Source organism: Atractosteus spatula, chromosome 20, assembly GCF_055471065.1.
Source record: "Atractosteus spatula isolate fAtrSpa1 chromosome 20, fAtrSpa1.hap1, whole genome shotgun sequence".
Taxonomy (NCBI): Eukaryota; Metazoa; Chordata; class Actinopteri; order Semionotiformes; family Lepisosteidae; genus Atractosteus; species Atractosteus spatula.
In genome coordinates this window covers 5733448-5753485 of record NC_142725.1, presented here as the reverse complement: position 1 = coordinate 5753485, position 20038 = coordinate 5733448, and the positions used below count along the sequence as shown (strand labels likewise).

At 43.4% G+C, this 20038-nt stretch overlaps 1 protein-coding gene across 3 annotated transcripts in view; it reads right to left on the bottom strand.

Annotated features, from left to right (window-relative positions):
- znf362a (zinc finger protein 362a) overlaps window positions 1-20038 on the bottom strand; it is a 76244-nt gene that overhangs the window by 38815 nt on the left and 17391 nt on the right. For all 3 annotated transcript variants that reach the window (XM_088938318.1, XM_088938319.1, XM_088938317.1), the window contains exon 2: window positions 12610-12673. In XM_088938318.1, the coding sequence (XP_088794444.1) occupies window positions 12610-12672 (63 nt within the window). In that variant the 5' untranslated portion in view covers window position 12673. The remainder of the gene's footprint in view (window positions 1-12609; window positions 12674-20038) is intronic.

The following is a 20038-nucleotide window of genomic DNA, read 5'->3' as shown; positions in this document are numbered from 1 at the left end:
TATTTATAAATATCAGAAATAAGTCCCCATAATCGAGCATTCCTGTGCTAAACATGTGTAACATTTAGACATATATACAGCCCATTTGACACTGATGTTGAAGATTTGGTTGCTGACATTTCAAACATTGCTGGCCTCCTCAAGCAGCTGAGATCCAAAATGAAGAGAAACCTCACTACAATTTTGAAAAAACACACGGAGTCCCTAAGTGCTTTCTATATCAAAAACAATTCTGGGAGAAGAGGCTCTGAAAGTTTTATTACCCTTTCTTACAACCTACTTGTGTGAAGCAGGTCCTTCAGAGCTTGCCAACACAAAATTTAAGCTTCAGAGCCAAATGCAACCAGAGCGTGAGATAAGATTTTACCTTTCATATACATGACCACTGGCGGAACAAGTTTGAAAGCTTGTGCACAGCCAAGGTTCATATTAATATACAGATGTTGTGACGTGCTCCTGAGCTGGGACTCCTGATCTGGAAGAGTTAGAGAACCCAGATGCTGGGCGAACAGAGTTGATGATCCTTCAAACCCTTCTCTGCTGTGCGACCAGCCTTGCGTCTGAAGGGGAGTCTGTTCGGTGGCCTGTGCTGTGGTGTTAGTGGGGGTGCTGGTGTGGGCTTTAACAGGGGGCCGCCAACAGGCAAGCCCACGATCCCGGGACCCTGACTCTAGCATCATCACTAGGGGGCGAGGAGTCAACGTGCTTGACGCTGGAATGAATCGTGTGTAAACATCGTGTACCTAAAATTGAGACCAATGTCAATACCGATATGAGTAAAACGTTATGACGTGCGCCTGAGGTGGGACTCGGGGTGCGAGCCGGGAGAGAAGAGATCCCAGCTGCTGGGTGAACAGGCAGTGGAGCTGGGGAGCCGGCAAACAGCACACAGGGAATCGCCCAGAGCTGCGTGTTGCCGAGACCGGAGGGAGCAGGGATCACACATTCTGGGAGCAGGGAGCAGGCCTGAGAGCCGAGGAGACAGGCACACAGGCAGGAGTGGTGCTGAGGCTAGCCAGAGAGTCCAAAGAGAGGTTCAGGCGAACACAGTCCAGGTCTGTGGTCATACAGTCCAAGTTCAAAGCCAGAGACAAACCATAAACAAAGCTAAGGAGGTGATCCAGGGTCAAAGAACCCTGGATCAGATTCAGGGCTCGGAACACAAGCCAGACATGGGAAATACCCAGAAGCCAGGCTCGAGGGCTCAGTAGCCAAACTCAATGGCAGAACCCTGAGCTTCATCATGTCTGAGTGTTTATTCTGGGAAGAACCTGGAACCAGTGTGGTCGTAAACTGACTGCAGATTCGGAGTCTCCAAGAGATCAGTTTCCTGTGGCAGCCGGAGATGGGAGACAGTCTGATGATGACGACACAGCTAGCTCACCCCACATCCCAGCAGCCTGGGCAACCAGGGCGGAGCTGTGGCTCTGTAACTAAGGATCTGGGCCTGTGGCTGGAAGGTTGCCGGTTCAAATCCCATGGGCGGCAGAGGAATCCTACTCCGTTGGGCCCCTGAGCAAGGTCCTTAACCCCAACTGCTCCAGGGGTGCTGTACAATGGCTGACCCTGCGCTCTGACCCCAAGCTTCTCTCCCTGTCTGTGTCTGTGTCTCATGGAGAGCAAGCTGGGGTATGCAAAAAGACAAATTCCTAATGCAAGAAATTGTATATGGCTAATAAAGTGATCTTATCTTATCAATAAACTGTATTAGTTTTGTGCCATTCTTCTAATATATGCACTTTAGCAAAACAGTTGTCTACTACTAATAAACTAAATATTAGTAATATTTTCACATTATTATTTGTATAGGTACCTAACTTCCCAAATGTTAGTTATAATTGAGTAACAATAACATACTTAATTTGTAGACAATGGTAATTAAAAGGAAATGAATTGAAAACTGAACCATGTGTCGCAAAGCCGATTCCCAAATTTAATCTGGGTTTTGGATGCTCATCATTGGCAATTCCACAGCTACAGACATTGCAATTCAGTCACCAGCAGCAGATGTGAAATGTCTCCTGGGAGCCAGGCTGTCTGACATTAAGGCAAAAATAAACATGTCAGGTCTGGAGAGAGTCTCTACTCTGGTTATCCATGCTGCCATGAAAAACTCAGAGACAGGCAGAAATATTTAAGAGGGAATTGATGTCATTGTAATTGTATGTGACCCTCCATGCTGATTATAGGGAGGGGATGAAGTCTTTAAAAGGCTCTCCCTTCACAACAAACTGATGTGCCTCCATAAAAACAGGCTTTGTTGATAACTGGGATTCTGTGATGGACTGGTATCCCATCCAGGGTGTATCCTGCCTTGCGCTATTCACTGTCTCCCCCACAACCCTGAACTAGATAAGGCATCTAGAAAATGGATGGATAATTGGGATTATTTCTGGGAACGACCTGGCTTTTATGAGAGATGGTCCCCATCCTAACTGGACTGGTTATGTTATCTGACGACTTTGTTACATTTCTAAAATGATTCCTAATAGCACCACCCAGGCCACAGGCTTGCAGGCCTAAATCGCAGCCTGCTCCTTCCAGCAACTCGTCCTCAATGCAAGATCCCTGTATTGAGCCAGAAACAAACTGAAAACTCAAAAAAGAAGTCCCTATGCTAGGGAGAGTACCATACCCCCTGCTGAAGACTCGTCGATCAGAAACAGTACATATATTGCCACAGTACTCATATGTCATGGTAAAGGGAGCAGATTAGCCAATTCTTTGGTTCAGCTGCGCCCTTCCAGCTAAATGGAAGTTATTAACTGATATTCAGGAGCGATACCAATGAGAAGTCAATCTCACAGATCTGTTTCTCATCACCATCGTTACAGAAATTGGCTCTATACATCCAACACAAACTCCCCCCTTCACATTCATCTCAACCTTTCCAAATGACGACCTGTAGCTCTGATTCTACAGTGGGGCTCTCCTGCTCCAAACTACAACAGCCTCATCTCGCCCGAGGTTCGAACCCTCAATCCTCCGCTCCACTGCTGCAGGATGTGCCGAGCGGTTCCAGTCAGACCAACAACAGAAAATAGTTAATAAAGCTTCTAAGAATAGATGATTCCAGTTAGCTCTTTTCACACTGTATGAAACAACCAGAATATATGGAGGTTAGCAACAACAAGATAGTACTCCCATCTGGTTCCTGGAAGATCTCAGGTGACAAAATGTGAACATATGCAAAGGCCTGTGGTATTTTTCTACTTAATCAACTTCAAGGAGTGTTGACACTGCTAAAGCCAGTGACTCCTGCGCTCTCAAGTCAATCATATAAAGTTACATACTACGTACAACAAAATAATACAAGTCAATCATATAAACTTGAATGCTTTGTAGATGAAATACTGTTGCTCCCAGTGAAAGACAAAATGAAAATTAAAATAATATAGGTGCTTTCCATGTGTCTAGAAAACGGGTCCACTTCGAGTCTGAAATATCATTAGATGGAAAGGAATGTGGAAAACAAAATTGAACTCAAATCCCAGAGTAGTGTAAAAGGCCAAACTTAAGAATTAAAAAAAAGATTTCTTCAGAAGTATTCTGTTTTTAAACGTACATTCCTTACATTCCTCTACAGTATTATATTGTGATAATGCACAAAAGAAATGTACCACTCAGGTTTACTGGATTTAATCCAATACTTTAGAAACATGTCACATGAGGTGGTACCTCACTGCTCTTGTCCCAGGTATGATTCTGGACTGGGACTCTTTCTTGTGGCGTTTGCCTGTTCTTCCTGTGAAGGACTGGTGTCCTGTCCAGGGTGTGGTCCTGCCTTGTGTCCTGTGATGGACTGGTGTCCTGTCCAAGGTGTGTTCTGCCTTGTGTCCTGTGATGGACTGGTGTCCCATCCAGGGTGTGGTCCTGCCTTGTGTCCTGTGATGGATTGTTGTCCCATCCAGGGTGTGGTCCTGCCTTGTGTCCCGTGATGGACTTGTGTCTCGTCCAGGGTGTGGTCCTGCCTTGTGTCCCGTGATGGACTTGTGTCTCATCCAGGGTGTGGTCCTGCCTTGTGTCCTGTGATGGACTGGTGTCCTGTCCAGGGTGTGGTCTGCCTTGTGTCCTGTGATGGACTGCTGTTCTGTCCAGGGTGTGGTCTGCCTTGTGTCCTGTGATGGATTGGTGTCCTGTCCAGGGTGTGTTCCTGCCTTGTGTCCTGTGATGGACTGGTGTCCTGTCCAGGGTGTGTCCTGCCCTGTACCTTATGCCTCCACAACAGGCTCTGAATTACCTTCATCAAGAATAAGCAGTTTTCTCGCAGATGGATGGATAAGTACTTGAACCAAATGATAACAAAATGAGAAGAAAAAATATAGTTCAGAATCTTCATAAGTTTTCAGTATTAAATTTGATACACTGTCAAAATAAAATATCATAAGATCACTACTAAATATGATGTCCCTGAAAGACTGAAAGGTGTTTTGCTATTTGACAGGCAGCTTGAGAATGCCGGCCCACAGTTATCTCTTGTTGATGGACTGGTGAGTTGGTCACAGAGCTGTTCTGCCTGGACTCAAGTCAGTCTTGCATTGTGTGGTCTGTGTGGTCTTGCATTGTCCCGCTGAGAAATCAACATGTCCAGTGTGGCTAACAGAAATGGAAAAACTGTGGATTGCCTCAATATACCACCAAGCAGAAAAGGTGCCCACAGACATTTTATATGTTAAAGGCGATTTCTTCCCACCACCTCACCGGTTGGCTTGAATAACGTGAAAATCGGTGCAACACTCACCACGACAATTCCACAGACATTGTCTTCAGTCACGTCTGTTAAGGGCAAAACGGTATTCATCAGTATAGGAAACACTCTCACTCATGTTGCCTGGCAACATCTCAGATGTTCTTTTGCCCATACAAGACTGCAACTACAGCCAAACGTCTGCAAAGCATGTAGATCATTTTTGTTCAGACAATGAGCTACAGTCGTTCTGCTGATGCTTAAGTTACTTGTACTTAGACTTTCTCATTAATCCTCCAGCCTTTCCCAGGACTACAGATTTGCATCAGATGGATGTGATGGTCCCAGGTCCCGTGTGTGGTGACCCTCAGACATTCACAATGCGTCCTCTCTCTCACAGCCCAGGTTTCCAGCTTTCTTTGGCTTTTCATTTCTGAAACATCACATTCTCTGGCCAAACTCTCTCACAGACTGGCCTCCTTCAATCACGTTGACAGCAACCACTCAGCAGGAAGTGTCCATATCTTTCATGGTTCTTAGGTTAATTAAAATTGTGTTTTAAATTGGCAGTTTATTCCAATTAATAACTAACTCTTTGGGAAATTTACTTCAACTTGATGCCAAAGACTAAGCATTGTTTTTTTTAATGAAATTACCAGATCTGAGCACAATATTTTTTTTCCCCACCCAAAGAAAACTATGAAAATGTAATAATTATGTATGTCCTGTGAGCTATTGAGATAAAAACAGAGACTGTTGCATTTCCCTGGGCACCAGTGCATATGCAGTTTTGTGCTTTCCAGAGCAGATGTAGTTTTAGTTTGGAAGTAGTAGTCAGACAGAAAATTGCAACAGAAAGAAAATGTTTACCATTTTGAGCACTGAAATGTTCAGTAAATTGAACCTGCTTGGAAGAGAAACCTATTTTGCACCCGGTAAATATTTTAAAAATCCCTTATACTAGTTCTTCTAGGTTCACAGCAGAGTTTGGAGTATGGTCTGCATGTTACTCAAACAATTAACCAGCAATATAAGCTAAAAATTACTGGATCGTGACACTTTTAGAAAACATCTGCTTTCCTTTTTGTTTTTTCTATTACAATGACCACACGCAGGGGAAAAACTACAATGCTGATGTGAATCACACACATAAAACATGTGCAGTGTTCTAAATATTCTGTTCTATTTCTAATGCCATTTAAAAAATGTTAACCAAAACCTTTCATGCTTCGCTTACTAATATTTGAAATACTTAAAATTTCGTACAAAACATTATTTTTATTGTTGAAATAATTGTCACAACAAGAACCAACAAACTGCAGATGCTGTATAATATTGTTTACAGATTTGCCTCCCCAAGAAAAAACATTTAAAAAATCGGCAACACGTGACTCAACAGAGTGGGTTGGTGTAACTTTAGTTCCATCTAGCGGCCTGAATATGAATTACACGCTGGTCGGACGTAAATAATAATAATTGCTTACAGGTAATGGGGACTCCCCTCCACCACCACCACCAGTGTGTAGCCCCCACCTGGATGATGCGACAGCAGCCATAGTGCGCCAGAACACTCACCACACACCAGCTATTAGTTGGGAGGAGAACAGAGTAATGAAGCCAATTCATAGATGGGGATTATTAGTAGGCCATGATTGGTAAGGGCCAATGGGAGATTTGGCCAGGACACCGGGGTTACACCCCTACTCTTTTCGAGAAATGCCCGGGGATTTTTAATGACCACAGAGAGTCAGGACCTCGGTTTTACCAATTCGAAGGACGGCGCCATCACTATACTGGGGCATTTGGACCCACACAGACAACACGGTGAGTGCCCCCTGCTGGCCCCATTAACACCTCTTCCAGCAGCAACCTCAGTTTTTCCCAGGAGGTCTCCCATCCAGGTACTGACCAGGCTCACACCTGCTGAGCTCCAGTGGGCTGCCAGTTGTGAGTTGCAGGGTGATATGGCTGCTGGCTAAAAGGAAAAGGAAAATATTGCTATTCCCAAGTGTAAACAGCATTTGCTTTTCAATATAATCCAAATCTTTAAAAAAGTCAAATATAATTTTCAAATAACCAGCTGTCAGCTTATTGTTCTCCACAGCACAATTACATTCTATTACAGCACGAAACTTTTCATTAAAAAACTTCCAAGGCGATTATTTTAATCCAATTTGTGAATGACAGATATTAGCCTTCTCAATGGTGATGTTTCTAATACAATTCTACAATGTACCACTGTAACCTGGTGAAGCTCAATAATGCCAACATGAACATGTCCAAAATGAACCAGGTTTTTACAGCTGCTATCACACAAAGCAATATTAAAAGACCGCGTATGGATTCACTAATAATGCTGTGTAGATACTTCCTAGTTTCCTAGATATTAGGCTAGAGTCTAATAGTAATCCATCTTTAACTTCACAACAAGCTGTCTCGGGGAGCTTCACATGAGGCTGAACAACTAAACAAGTGCTGAACAACTAAGGGACGGAGTGGTGGCTCTGTGGCTAAGGATCTGCGCCCGTGGCTGGGAGGTTGCCGGTTCAAATCCTGCAGCCGGCAGAGGAATCCTACTCCGTTGGGCTCCTGAGCAAGGCCCACTGCTCCAGGGGCGCCGTTTAAATGGCTGACCCTGCACTCTGACCCCCAGCTTCTCTCTCCCTGTGAGTCTCATGGAGAGCAATCTGGGGTATGCAAAAAGACAAATTCCTAATACAAGAAATTGTATGTGGCCAATAAAGTGATCTTATCTATCCTATCTAAAGAAAAGAAAATTAGGCATTAATTGGCAGTAAAGTTGGCAGTGAAGCAGGGGAACCTGTCCAATTAACTGTCCCTATGTATGAGATGTTAGGCTGCCAGCAGATCAGCCCTTTCCAACCCAGGGCTGGTCTGGACGAGTGGGTCCCTGACTCCCACTCTAGCAGTAGCAGTGAAAATCAGTCCTGTTAGGCCAGTCCTCTACCTCTCTTCTTAGTTACTGGTGGGCTGGCAGGACAACGCTCAAGGCTGCTGCAATGAGGTATGTCTTAAAACTGGGTCATGTAAATAACCCACATATCCAGCACTGCACGTAACCACACTGTGGAAGGTATTGCTGGGATCTGCTCATTAGGCCTTCACCAATGGTTACACTAAGATAAAACAAAACTGACTTGCTTTAGCAACTCCAGCAACTTATGATACACAACAAAAGACAGGACAAACACCCATAAAAATACCATCAACAAGACATAAACAGGAAAAAGCCGCTCAACCTATGCTAAGTATCAAAGGACAGGACAAATACCCATAAAAGACCATGAAACTGTGAAACCAAACCTCTTTCCGAGGCTTTACTGTAGATAAGGGATGGAAACCCCTTTCTGTTGTCTGTTCTGCGGGGCAGACCCAAGAGCATTGCTGTCCTCAATAAAACTCAATCTGCACAAGACTGTGTCCTGCTCCCCTCATGAAGAAACTCCACACAACAGTCTTATTTTCAGTTTTCACTCAGCTGGAATATTTGTAACCTCTGAATATGCTCCAAGGCCTCACCACCAAGCTCCGTCTACTCTGAACGTCTTTTTTGAGGTATTTCTACCCACAGGTGTGACCGATTCCTTCATCTCCTCATGAGAATGGGAGGTTTGCTCTAGTTGGGAGTGTCTCAATGCTGCCCTCTGGCTGCTCAACCTCACTCTTACAGTCCAAACAAGGCTGCTCTGTTACAGGCACGGGGATGAGGCATTAAAATCTCCCATGTTCAACCTGGTTTAAAAAGACTGATATTGCCAGAGACTCCTTTATTGAAGGGAACTCAGAGCATTGAAGGCAAATGCTGGAACACCAGTAAGCTTTTTGAAAGTGCTCAGAACTGCAGAGTCCAGGGGATCAATAAGTAAGATCATTTAAGATGGGGCCTGTCCCTTTAAGGGCTTTGTAAAAATAAAAAAATCGACTATTCATTCTGTAATCATTTTTTCCAATACCGGGTCACGCCAGAGCCAAAGCCTGACCCCTCAGGCAATGGACGCAAGACCGTATACACCCTGGACAGACTGCCAGTCCTCCACAGGACTGCGATACTGACCCGGTATAATTGAGAGCCAGTGTAGAGATGCCAGTACTGGTGTCACGTGGCCAGTGTCTCTGCTTCTGTTAGAAGCTTTATAGCAGTAAATTGATTTAGCTTTAGTCTAGTAACAATTCCTTACATTTATAGCACTTTTCAGGACACTGCACTCAAAGCACTTTATGGGTGATAAGGATTTCCCTCAACCATCACCAGTGTGCAGCCCCACCTGGATGATGCGACGGCAGCCATAGTGCGCCAGTACACTCCCCATACACCAGCTCTCAGTGGGGAGGAGAAGAGAGTGATGAAGCCAATTCATAGATGGGGATTATTCGGAGGCCATGAAGGCCAGGGGGAAATTTGGCAGGACACCAGGGTAACAAACTTACTCTTTTCAAGAAACACCCTGGGATTTTTAATGACCACAAAGAGTCAGGATCTCGGTTTTATGTCTCATCGGAAAGTCTGTGCTTTTTTTACAGTATAGTGTCCCCATCACTATACTGGGGCATTAGGATTCATACAGACTGCAGGGTGAGCTCCCCCTGCTGGCCCCACTAACACCTCTTCCAGCAGCAGCCTTAGTTTTTCCCAGGAGGTCTCCCATCCAGGTCCTGACCAGGCTCACACCTGCTGAGCTTCAGTGGGCTGCCAGCTGTGAGTTGCAGGGTGATATGGCTGCTGGCCATAGTCTAGGCAAAACCCGGTTTGGGCAGAAAAAAGGGTATTACACACTCAATTTCTCAGCATTGTGTGCAATATTTGTGGGCAGGAACACACTCTGGTTATAGTGTCTATAGAAGTTCTACACACTTTTTCCAAAATAACACATACTGTGGCCTAACAGCCTGAAATCATGTCACATTAATCAGAATTGATTTAACTTTTGTTCACATATTGTAACACACAACCTCCAAGAGAAAAACAAATGCCCAAACATTCTGAAAAGTAATCTCAGATGAAAACCTAGAAGAATGGGTACAGACACCTGAGTCAGTGCTTGGTAGAAGCACCTTTAGCTTGAATTATAGTCATAATAGTCAATCTGTATAAACCTATGCACATTTTGCACATATTTTATTGTTTTCAGTGACTATGATCATCATATTTTGCACACACCTATGTATTTATTTTTATTTATTTTATATTTATTTTGTATAATTTTTCATCTATTGTGATGTCTGTTTTTGCTCGTCTTGGGCTGGACTGCTGTAACACATCAATTTCCCTTCGGGATCAATAAAGTATTATCTATCTAATTCTGGGTAGGTCTGTACCAACATAGCTCATCTAGATACGAGCTATATACTGGCTATATTCCCAATACTCCTTTTACATGTTTACTCACACCCCATTGCAGTGCTGAGGATAATAAACAGGGGTGGCCAAAGTAAAAAAAAAAACATCTAAACTCCTGAAACAATAAAAGTGAAGGAGGTGATCTGTTCAATTAGGAAGCTTATTCATCCGTTGAAATGAAAGTAGATTTCCAGTATCACGTCAGGACATTCCACAGTTAACGGAACAAATAATGTCTGTCTTTTGCTCCAACATGGACCTTAACAACCGGATCCACCGGCCAGGAGCCTGTCTGCTTGCTCCTGAAGCTCTACAATCCACAGTACCTGCAGAGTTCTACGCACTCCCTGTAACTCCACACACACTGCCCTGTCCACACCTCCAATAACAGTTCTACAGGAAACACTCCAGCTCCTCCTCAAGTGAGCAGAAACACTCCAGGAGCAAAGCCAAGTTTTTTTCCCCCCACTGTGCTTGAGACAAAAACATACAACTAGAAAAGCTTAAACAAAGGTCTACAAACAGTAAACAAGCACTGCTTCTTCGATTTCAATCCTCACTTCCTGTCTGTGCAACACTCATGAGTCAAAAATGTATTTTGGCCTCAAGGAAGAGGCAATGTCTTTATCTGAAATTGGGTCAACTGATTTGGTCACAGTATTTGATATCTGCTTTCTTGTAGCAGCAAAACTTTTATTGTGGGAAAGCAGCAGAGGGTTTTTGGTTTCTGAGCGAGCTCCTGGCGTTGGTTGGCTTGTTAAATTGCTGTGTTCAAAATAATTGTTTTAACTTGTGCCTGTTAAGCGAGAGTCATCTGACTGGCTGAGGACAGTGCACACTTATAATTCAAGACCCTGTCTTTCCAAGCAAGGTAAAAAACTTCAAAGTTTCTTAGCCTCTAGAGTAGTTGTTGCAGTTATACTAGAGGGAAAAGGGGATTTCCTAAATTTTAAGAGGTGACGAGGATGTTGTTTAAAGTAGACTAATTGTTATCTAATGAGACAACAGCTGGATCTGGGTCAATGAATACTTGAGTCTTCAAGGCTTCCAGCTACAGTTAAAAATGTCCATTTATGTCTTTATGTTCAGGTTTTGCTAGCTATTTAAAACCTTAATTAAGGCATCAAAGCAGATCATTTTACTAAGAAAAATATTTCATCTGTCCATACAATCCATCCCTCCGTTTTCTAACGGCTTCATACAATTCAGGGTCACGGGGGAGCCGGAGCCTATCCCAGCAAGCACCAGGCACAAGACAGGGTCCACCCTGGATGGGTCACCAGTCCACCACGGGGCACACACACTCACACCAGGGCCAGTTTTCCCAGAAGCCAATTTACCTACCAGTATATCTTTGGACTGTGGGAGGAAACTGGAGGACCTGGAGGAAAGCCGTTTTGATGCCATTTATAGGTATTTTGGGCCTCCAACATTACTAGATACAATAACCTGTGTTAATTCTGTGTCTATGCTGATTTGACCTATTTACTAATTATGTCTATCACTTATGTGAGCAAGTGGGTGTGATCTTTATGCTAAATGGTATAGAACTTTCTACCGTGAGCAATTAATTATTTGTGTGTAAATTACATTGAAAGAAAAGTGTAAATTAAGGATCTCCTCTTCTCTTTTTTAAAAAAAAACATAGAAAGTTGTTATGCCCTTGTGAAGGGCTCTCATGGGAGAGAACGAGAGGCTCAGACCACGCGCGCCGTGTGGAAACGTGCGCTCAATCACCTTCCAAGCGGAGCCCCACAGCGCCTACAGGGAAGAGGAGGTCTCCCCAGAGGCAGCCCAAGAGCACAGCACGAACAAGACACAACACATCCCAAGAGCACAGCGGCTAACATTCTTGCTCCGGTTAACCCCACTCTAACAAGGCTTTTCTTCCTCTCTTTGCAAACACAGAGGTTTGACGTGACGAGTGGTCAAGAACAAGGGACAGGTAAAGTCCAACTCGCTATGTCTCTTGGAGTCTGTTAAAGTCAAAGTTTTCAGATCGTACACTGGCGATATGCACCTTTTACACATCAACACTTACAAGAAACATGCTCTTAATAAATACCCAATCACCCTGAAACAACCTGCTGTAGATGCACTTGGTTTTGTGATACTGTATTCAGAAGCCTACCAGTGCGCCAGTCACACTCTGTTGCTGAAGGGTATGTAGCATCTTGGCTCCAATCTGTGTTAAGCCCTCAGTCTAATTTGCCCTTGTTAAATTTAACAGCTCGGAAAGGATTTCTGTGCTTTAACTCAGTTGCATCCTTCAGTTAATAAGCTTTAGAAGACCTTGAAGAAGTTTGAAATCCGGGCATACGTTAATTGGCTTCACAGTGCAGTTTCAACCACTGGGTTATTTGAACATGCAAAATAATTTCTTTTAAAGTCTAGATGAGCCAATAATTAAGAGTTCTGTTTGCAATGAACACTAGAAGACCCCTTTATTTAACAGCAAATGATCCCAGCACATGGCTGACACTGGTTTCTTGTCTAACAGAGCATCACAGTTTAAAGAAACTGCAGGAGAAACCCGCCCCCGAAAAACTGTAGATGTTCTTACCTGGCTGGGCATGGTTGGTGGAGGAGGCCAGAAATAGGGATTATTAAACCGAGGCTCTGCCATCCTAAAACAAAACAAACAAGGATTAAATAGTACACACACTGAGTTTGTTCATAAAACAAGAAGCCTTTTTAGATGAATCTTTGACAACAGTACTTAGTTCAACAGCACTACCTCAGCACATCACGTGTAGTTCTTGTTCCGCAACAGAGTGGTTTTTCCAGGGATTCACCTGGAAAGAATTTAACCTCTTTTCACACAAAGATGAAATATTAGAACTCACTAACTGTGGCTGAAAAGCTGATCAACACATTTGTGGTCTCTCGAATTGACTACTGTAATGCTCTACTCGCTGGGGTATCTAAATCTACATTGAACAAACTGCAGTATGTCCAAAATTCAGCAGCCAGAATCCTGACCAGGTCTAGTGCAAATGATCACATTACTCTTTTCCTGGAGTCCTTGCACTGGCTTCCGGTCAAATTCCGTGTGGACTTTAAAATCCGCATGCTCACCTATAAGGCTCTGCATGGCTTGGCACCTCAGTACCTGTCTGAACTATTATCGCCCTACTCCCCACCTCGCAACCTTCGCTCTTCTAACTCTTGTCCCCTTACTGTCCCCCAAGCCCATCTACATTACATGGGTGACAGGGCCTTCTCCTGTTATGCCCCCAAGCTCTGGAACTCTCTGCCCAAGGATATCAGAGAGTCACCTTCTCTAAACTCCTTCAAATCCAGACTCAAAACCTTCTTCTTTAGAAGAGCCTTTACTTAACTGGTTCCATTCGTCACCCCTCTGCTTTTCTTAGTACCACCATCCACGGTCTCCTCTGTATATTGTAATTGTGTTTTATCTTGTGTATTCTTTTTATTTATTGCTGTTGTCATTCTGTAAAGCGCTTTGAGAAGCCACCTTTAAAGGCGCTATACAAAATAGTTTATTATTATAAATATTAATTCTGTGAGAGGTGCCGTTACTTTACATGTTAAAGGTTAAGTGGTTCCACGGTTTAAACCTTCAGCAAACATTCATATTGGGTTTCACACATGTCCTTGTACCAAAACGTGCTGCTGAGGCTCACACAAATCCTTCTATGTGTCTAACACACATGCAGACATGCACATGGCCAATATTTGAATACTTTGCCCTTATGGTGAGCCAAAGAGGCACCTTTAACGACCTGAAGATCGGGCTGGTGTCTGAGCCGGAGACCAGTGTGACAGAGTGAGGAAGCCATGGTTTCACCTCTTGTGAATTTCGAAACAGTCTGTCCAGAAAGGAAGGGGTTGAATAACGTGAAGCCAGCGGGTCTGAAACTGCTCACTGCGGCAGGATGAAGGGTCACACCACCCTGCGGTTCTTACTCCAAAACACACAAAATTGCCAGCAGCCATATCACTCTGCAACTCACAGCTGGCAGCCCACTGGAGCTCAGCAGGTGTGAGCCTGGTCAGGACCTGGATGGGAGACCTCCTGGGAAAAACTAAGGTTGCTGCTGGAAGAGGTGTTAGTGGGCCAGCAGGGGGCGCTCACCCTGCGGTCCATGTGGGTCCTAATGCCCCAGTATAGTGACAGGGACACTATACTGTAAACAGGCGCCGTCTTTCGGATGAGACGTAAAACCGAGGTCCTGACTCTCTGTGGTCATTAAAAATCCCAGGGCATTTCTCGAAAAGAGTAGGGGTGTAACCCCGGCATCCTAGCCAAATTTCCCATTGGCCCTTACCAATCATGGCCTCCTAATAATCCCCCTCTATGAATTGGCTTCATTACTCTGCTCTCCTCCGCACTGAGAGGTGCAGGTGTGTGGTGAGCGTTCTGGCACACTATGGCTGCTGTCGCATCATCCTGGTAGGGCTGCACATTGGTGGTGGTGGAGAGGATCCCCATTACCTGTAAAGCACTTTGAGTGGAGTGTGCAGAAAAGCGCTGTATACGTGTAAGCAATTACTATTATTATTATTAAAATTAAACATGCCAAAATTAAAAGGAATGGTCTTGCCACAACCTCTAAAAAAGCAGTTTTTTATTAAAGTACCTGGCCAGGATGCAGTTGACAGATACTCATTAAAGTGATATTTCATGAAGAACTTGGTTTCGATATGGAGCAGACTTTTCGCTTTACGACAACAAAAGCCAAAAACTGCGACTACTACAAATCTAATCAGCGGATTAATCACCATCCATGTAAGTGTGGAGTCTGACCTATCTTGAGAAACGAGGAACTACAGTTCTGTATGCCTCTCTTTCAGCACTATCACAGCAGATCCTAAGACCTATCCTAACTTAACACACCTCAACCACAAACTCCACAGGTCCATAGAAACATCAAAGCAATACAATTTAATTGGTTATTTAACAGTATGCCTTATTTGCTAGAAAAAATATGTAACAATATTTTTGATGACCTAATGTACAACCTAAAAATGTTCAGATCTGCATCTTGTATCATATATAGATACTGAATGTTTCTTATAATTTTAATATATACTGTATGTATACACTCCCTGCATTTTATAATTTCTAGAGAGTTTCAACTTCAAGTGATAACTCAATATAATAGTTTTTATACTACAAATGCAAACAAATAACTAAATGTCAAGGACGTCACGTAATTGTAAATAAAGGACAAGTCTTCTTTATTAATCGATTCACCAGAAGCAATAAACAATACCAGGTCACTACTCCTCACTGTTTAACAAGCAGTAAGCATCATCCTGGACTCAGGGCAGGGAGAACAAGTAAGGGGTGTGTCATGAGGAACAGTGATAGCACTCTGGACTCCAGAGAGGAGGATCATGCGTTCACATGCTGGTTGACACATTTCTGTTGTAGCTCACAGCTCTTCGATACCACTTCAGCACTGCTCTCACATGGCTCCAATTATAGCTTGCTCTACTAAGAGAGCTCCAGGTTTTCACTGGAAAGCAGAAACTGCTCTCAATTGATTTAGATATATAAACAAACGAAACATTAAAGCTCCATCCGTGTTTGAGCACATTCTGCACGTAAGAGCTAATGTCTCCTCATTTGGGCGACGCAATTTGTAAAGGTACAAATCCAAAAATTATTTAATTTTTTTTACTTCTTTTATCACAATCTCTGAAGCAAGCAAAAGCATAAAATCTAAAACATTTCTGGCTTCAGCCGACTAAGAAAATAATTCTTACATTTGCAGGGGCCCATATCCGTGCACACAATTGCTAATAACTGCATATAAGTGTGTCAGAGGCACGTTACCGAGCTCCTGCGCAACCTTGCAGGCTACGGAATTTGATACAGGAAAACTTCTTACATGGAAGCTCGAGATAATTAAGAAAGTGAAATAACTGATGACGCTGTCCCTTTCTGAGAAAATGCAAACAAATTCATTAAAATTTTGCAGCATTAAACCTTATTTGAGAGTGTTTTTAGAAAAAAGAATGTATCTTCCAAAAATGAATGACCTATCCTGTACATGCATATCGTACAAATTAGACCAGAGTAATCGTCCACTCGTCTTCATTATTGTACACCTGGAGAGCAAAATGACTTTTAATGTGATCGGTTTTCTTGACAGAATAATTTAGGTGCTCAATCAACTCTCAGAAAAGGCAAACTTCCTAGCATCTTCTCTGAATAATCTGCACAGGGGTGTAACGCTAATTTACAGTACAGTCTAATTTAAATACTTCTGTTAGGGAGAGTGTCTGAGGGACTCATCTAGTAGAAACGTTCAAAGTGGGAGCTATGGTCTTTTTGTTCATGGCAGGCTGAGGTGACTGATGATCTTAGGAAACTAAGCAAGATGGACTAGATCATCAGAGAAAAGTCAAATTACGTGAGCAGTAGGTTTAAAATGTCCATAATTTTTTCCCTCTTGTAAATGTTTGTTCCTGTAAAGAATCCATAAAATATATATTTTCTTGTAGCTTTCAAAGAACATTTATTTTCAGCACACATAAGCACTATAAGATCACTATATTGGACATATACAATTTCTTGCATTAGGAATTTGACTTTTTGCATACCCCAGCTTGCTCTCCATGAGACCCACAGACAGGGAAAGAGAAGCTTGTGATCAGAGCGCAGGGTCAGCCATTTATACAGCACCCCTGGAGCAGCTGGGGTTAAGGGCCTTGCTCAGGGGCCCAACGGAGTAGGATTCCTCTGCGGGCCGTGGGATTTGAACCAGCAACCTTCCAGGGACAGGTGCAGATCCTTGGCCACAGTGCCACAGCTCTGCCCTAATGTTGAGCATTATTAATGACAACAAATGAAGACAGTAGATTGACAAACATCCTGAGCTACATGTTCCAAAAATTACTGTTCCTAATCAGATGTCCTTTACTAAAGCATCTCTGAACAAGTATAGAATCTTTGGTCTTCTCATCCATTTTATTAAAAAAAAAAGTTCACCAATCCACCGTAAACAACCTTCCTCAATGGCTATAATCCTCACATTGAGCAAAACAAGGATCTGACCAGAGACCTGAATCAAAATTCAGGAGCTGGGTATTTTACTGCAGCAATCTCACTGAAGTACCTTGCTTCACCTTAACCAGGATTTCATCCCACGTCTGATATGAGTCCAGAGCTCTAACCATTACTCCACACAGTTGTCTCAGCTTCTAAATCTGCAGAGCACAAGAGGGCTACAGTGAGCTCAAAAATGCTACAGTATACCCAGAGTGCCGAGCATCCATGAGCTCAAGGCACTCCCATCAGACACTACTCCCCTCCAGTCTGTGCTCTCTCTCCTGCTTAGCAGCAATGCAGCATAAAAAATAATATTTTTGTAAGGAACCGTGCTTGATACTCACCCCTCTTTTACGGAGAAAAAATAATTCAAGTTTACAAATGCTAGGGGGCACCCAATTTCAACATAGCACTAGTGGAACAAGAATGTCATAATGGGATGAAAACATATGCTCAGGTTTTTAGAGAGTTCACATCATCGTGTTTGCTCTATATGCTACATTACACAACATCTGGACTCTGAAACAGGCAGGGCAGAACTTGCATGTCTGAGCTGAATCTCCTGTTGCAGAATGTGGAGTAGCTCAGCAAAACACCACTCAAACACTACTGACCTGAAGGATGGATTGGTGCTGCTATTAGACATTAAAAAAAAATAATATTATAACTACTGCTTCTTGCATTTAAAAGTGGTCTGCGGTCATATGCATCCATATACCCAAGACTTCAATGCAACCACCCACCTTCTTCAACAATTCAACTGCAAAATGGGTTAAATAAAGGATGGCATTTTATGGCAAACTGAAAGAAAAGTGATGAGTTATTTCTCCATTTGCCAGTCCATGGTAAATAAAAAATCGACTGAAAGCACACAGGGGCAGAATAGCTACAGAATGGGAAGTAAGAATCAGAATGTCTTAATTGAAAAGGCCATCTATGCAAGAGTTTAATTGGGCAGATGCACAGCAGCAAGCACTCCGTTTCTGTTGGAAACTCATGTACAAGGACTAGCGATAATTAATTAAACTAATGACCTTGTTGTTTATTCAGCTGTCCTGAACAAAGGAGAGACATTACTCACAAGTAAAGAGCAACATTTTGAACAAATATTGAAATAAGAAGGAAAATGGATAAGATGGTGGCACAGTACCACAGTGGTTTGCATTGCTGCCTCGCAGCACTGGGGCCCTGGGTTCAATTCCAGACCTGGGGTGCCGCCTGCCAGGACGTCTAAAGAACTCTGGTTTCCTACGGTCCCAAGAGTTACTGGTAGAATAATTGGCTTCTGGTAAAACTGGCTCTGGTGCGAGTGTGTTTGTGTCTGTGTGTGCCCTGTGACGGACTGGCATCCCATACAGAGAGTATCCCGCCTTGTGCCTGTTGCTAGGTGAGATCCAGCTCTGCCACGACCCTGAATTGGACAAAGCAGTAAGAAAATGGGTGGATGAATGAGAAAAGATCACACTCAAAGAGCAGTCTGAGCCGTAAGTTCTGGGAGAAAGTCGACTGTTCTTTTAATTTCTTACATCCATCAATGTGCCAATCAGTTATAGAACATTTGCTGGCCTTTGGAAGAGCCCACATTGACCCTGAACCTGACCCTAATATTTCAACTGTATTTTAAAGGTTTTCTTGATTGTACCAGAACATAGGAAAACCGTGCATCACAACAACAAAAAATCAGTTCGTTTTACAGCAGGTCAATTAGGCTTAGTGTATATAAAAATCCAAATATTTTTAAACTTATCCATTTGGTATTTCATCCTTTCATTATCAGTCAGTTAATTTTAGAAAGGGCCACCACAGCCTGGAGCTGCTCCCACAAGCACAGAGCACAAGGCAAGCCTATCTCCTAGACACAGTGCCAGTCCATCACAGGGCACACACACAAGGATGGTTAGAGATACCAGTTGACCTGACCAGCCTGCCTCCAGGGGGTGGGAGACAACCAGAGCACATTGAGAAAACCCACGCTGGCCAGGAGACAACATCCAAAGGCACAAAGATGATACCCTTGTCTGGAAAAGAATCCAGCCACGGTGCCAGCCTTCGTGTGACATCACAGAATACTGGGTATCGGGTTGGGAAAGGACACTCTTGTCTAACCAGCGAAGAAGCATCTGCGACAGTTAGCAGCACAGCAACTTCCACAAGACAGTCCCTCCACTTCACAAACTTCACAGGAATCCACAGAGACACAGCACCCAGGGAAGACGAAATAGTAGCTCACACGTCCAACAAGGAAAAGGAAGCTTTAAAACATGAAATTGCAACCTGGGCAAAGGCTTTATAGCACTGCAACCATAAATACCAGGACCACTGCTCTTCCTAATCTGCACCAGCGACTGTGGCTTGGACCCACCCTGTGAATCTCAAACTCCAAACCTCACACTGCACAGTTTCTGTCTGCAAGAGGCTTTTTTACCTTCTTCCCAGCGAAAAGCCACCAGCAAGACCAGGGTCTGTAATTTGTGCCAGGAGGGAGGGTTGGAGTATTGATTTAATCCAGACTCAGACCGAAGGTTCTCTGACTGACACAAACCTGCAGGGTGAGGGTGTATGAGTGGGGAGGGGGGCGTGAAAACTACGACAAATTTACAGCAAATGTAGACGTATATATACTGTATGGAGCTGTGCCGATGCAAATTAAGCTTAGTGTAAAATTCAGGTAAAAGGATCATATAAAAGTGAAGTTTTCAATGATTGGAAAGCGGCTGACCAATTCCTGGTTATACCATTAAGAGCTGTCAAACACAACTGGGAAAGAAACATCAAAAATGTATACAAGCTACAAATGAGAGGTGGTTATCCTGCCCATCTAGCCTGCTTGGTTGTTAGCTTCTAATTGATTCAAGGATCTCATCCAGTTATTTCCTCGAAGACGCTTTGGCTCCAACAATACCACTGGGTAGCTTGTTCCATACTCCCACAACCCCTTGTGTAAAGAAGTGCCTTCTGTTCTCAGCTT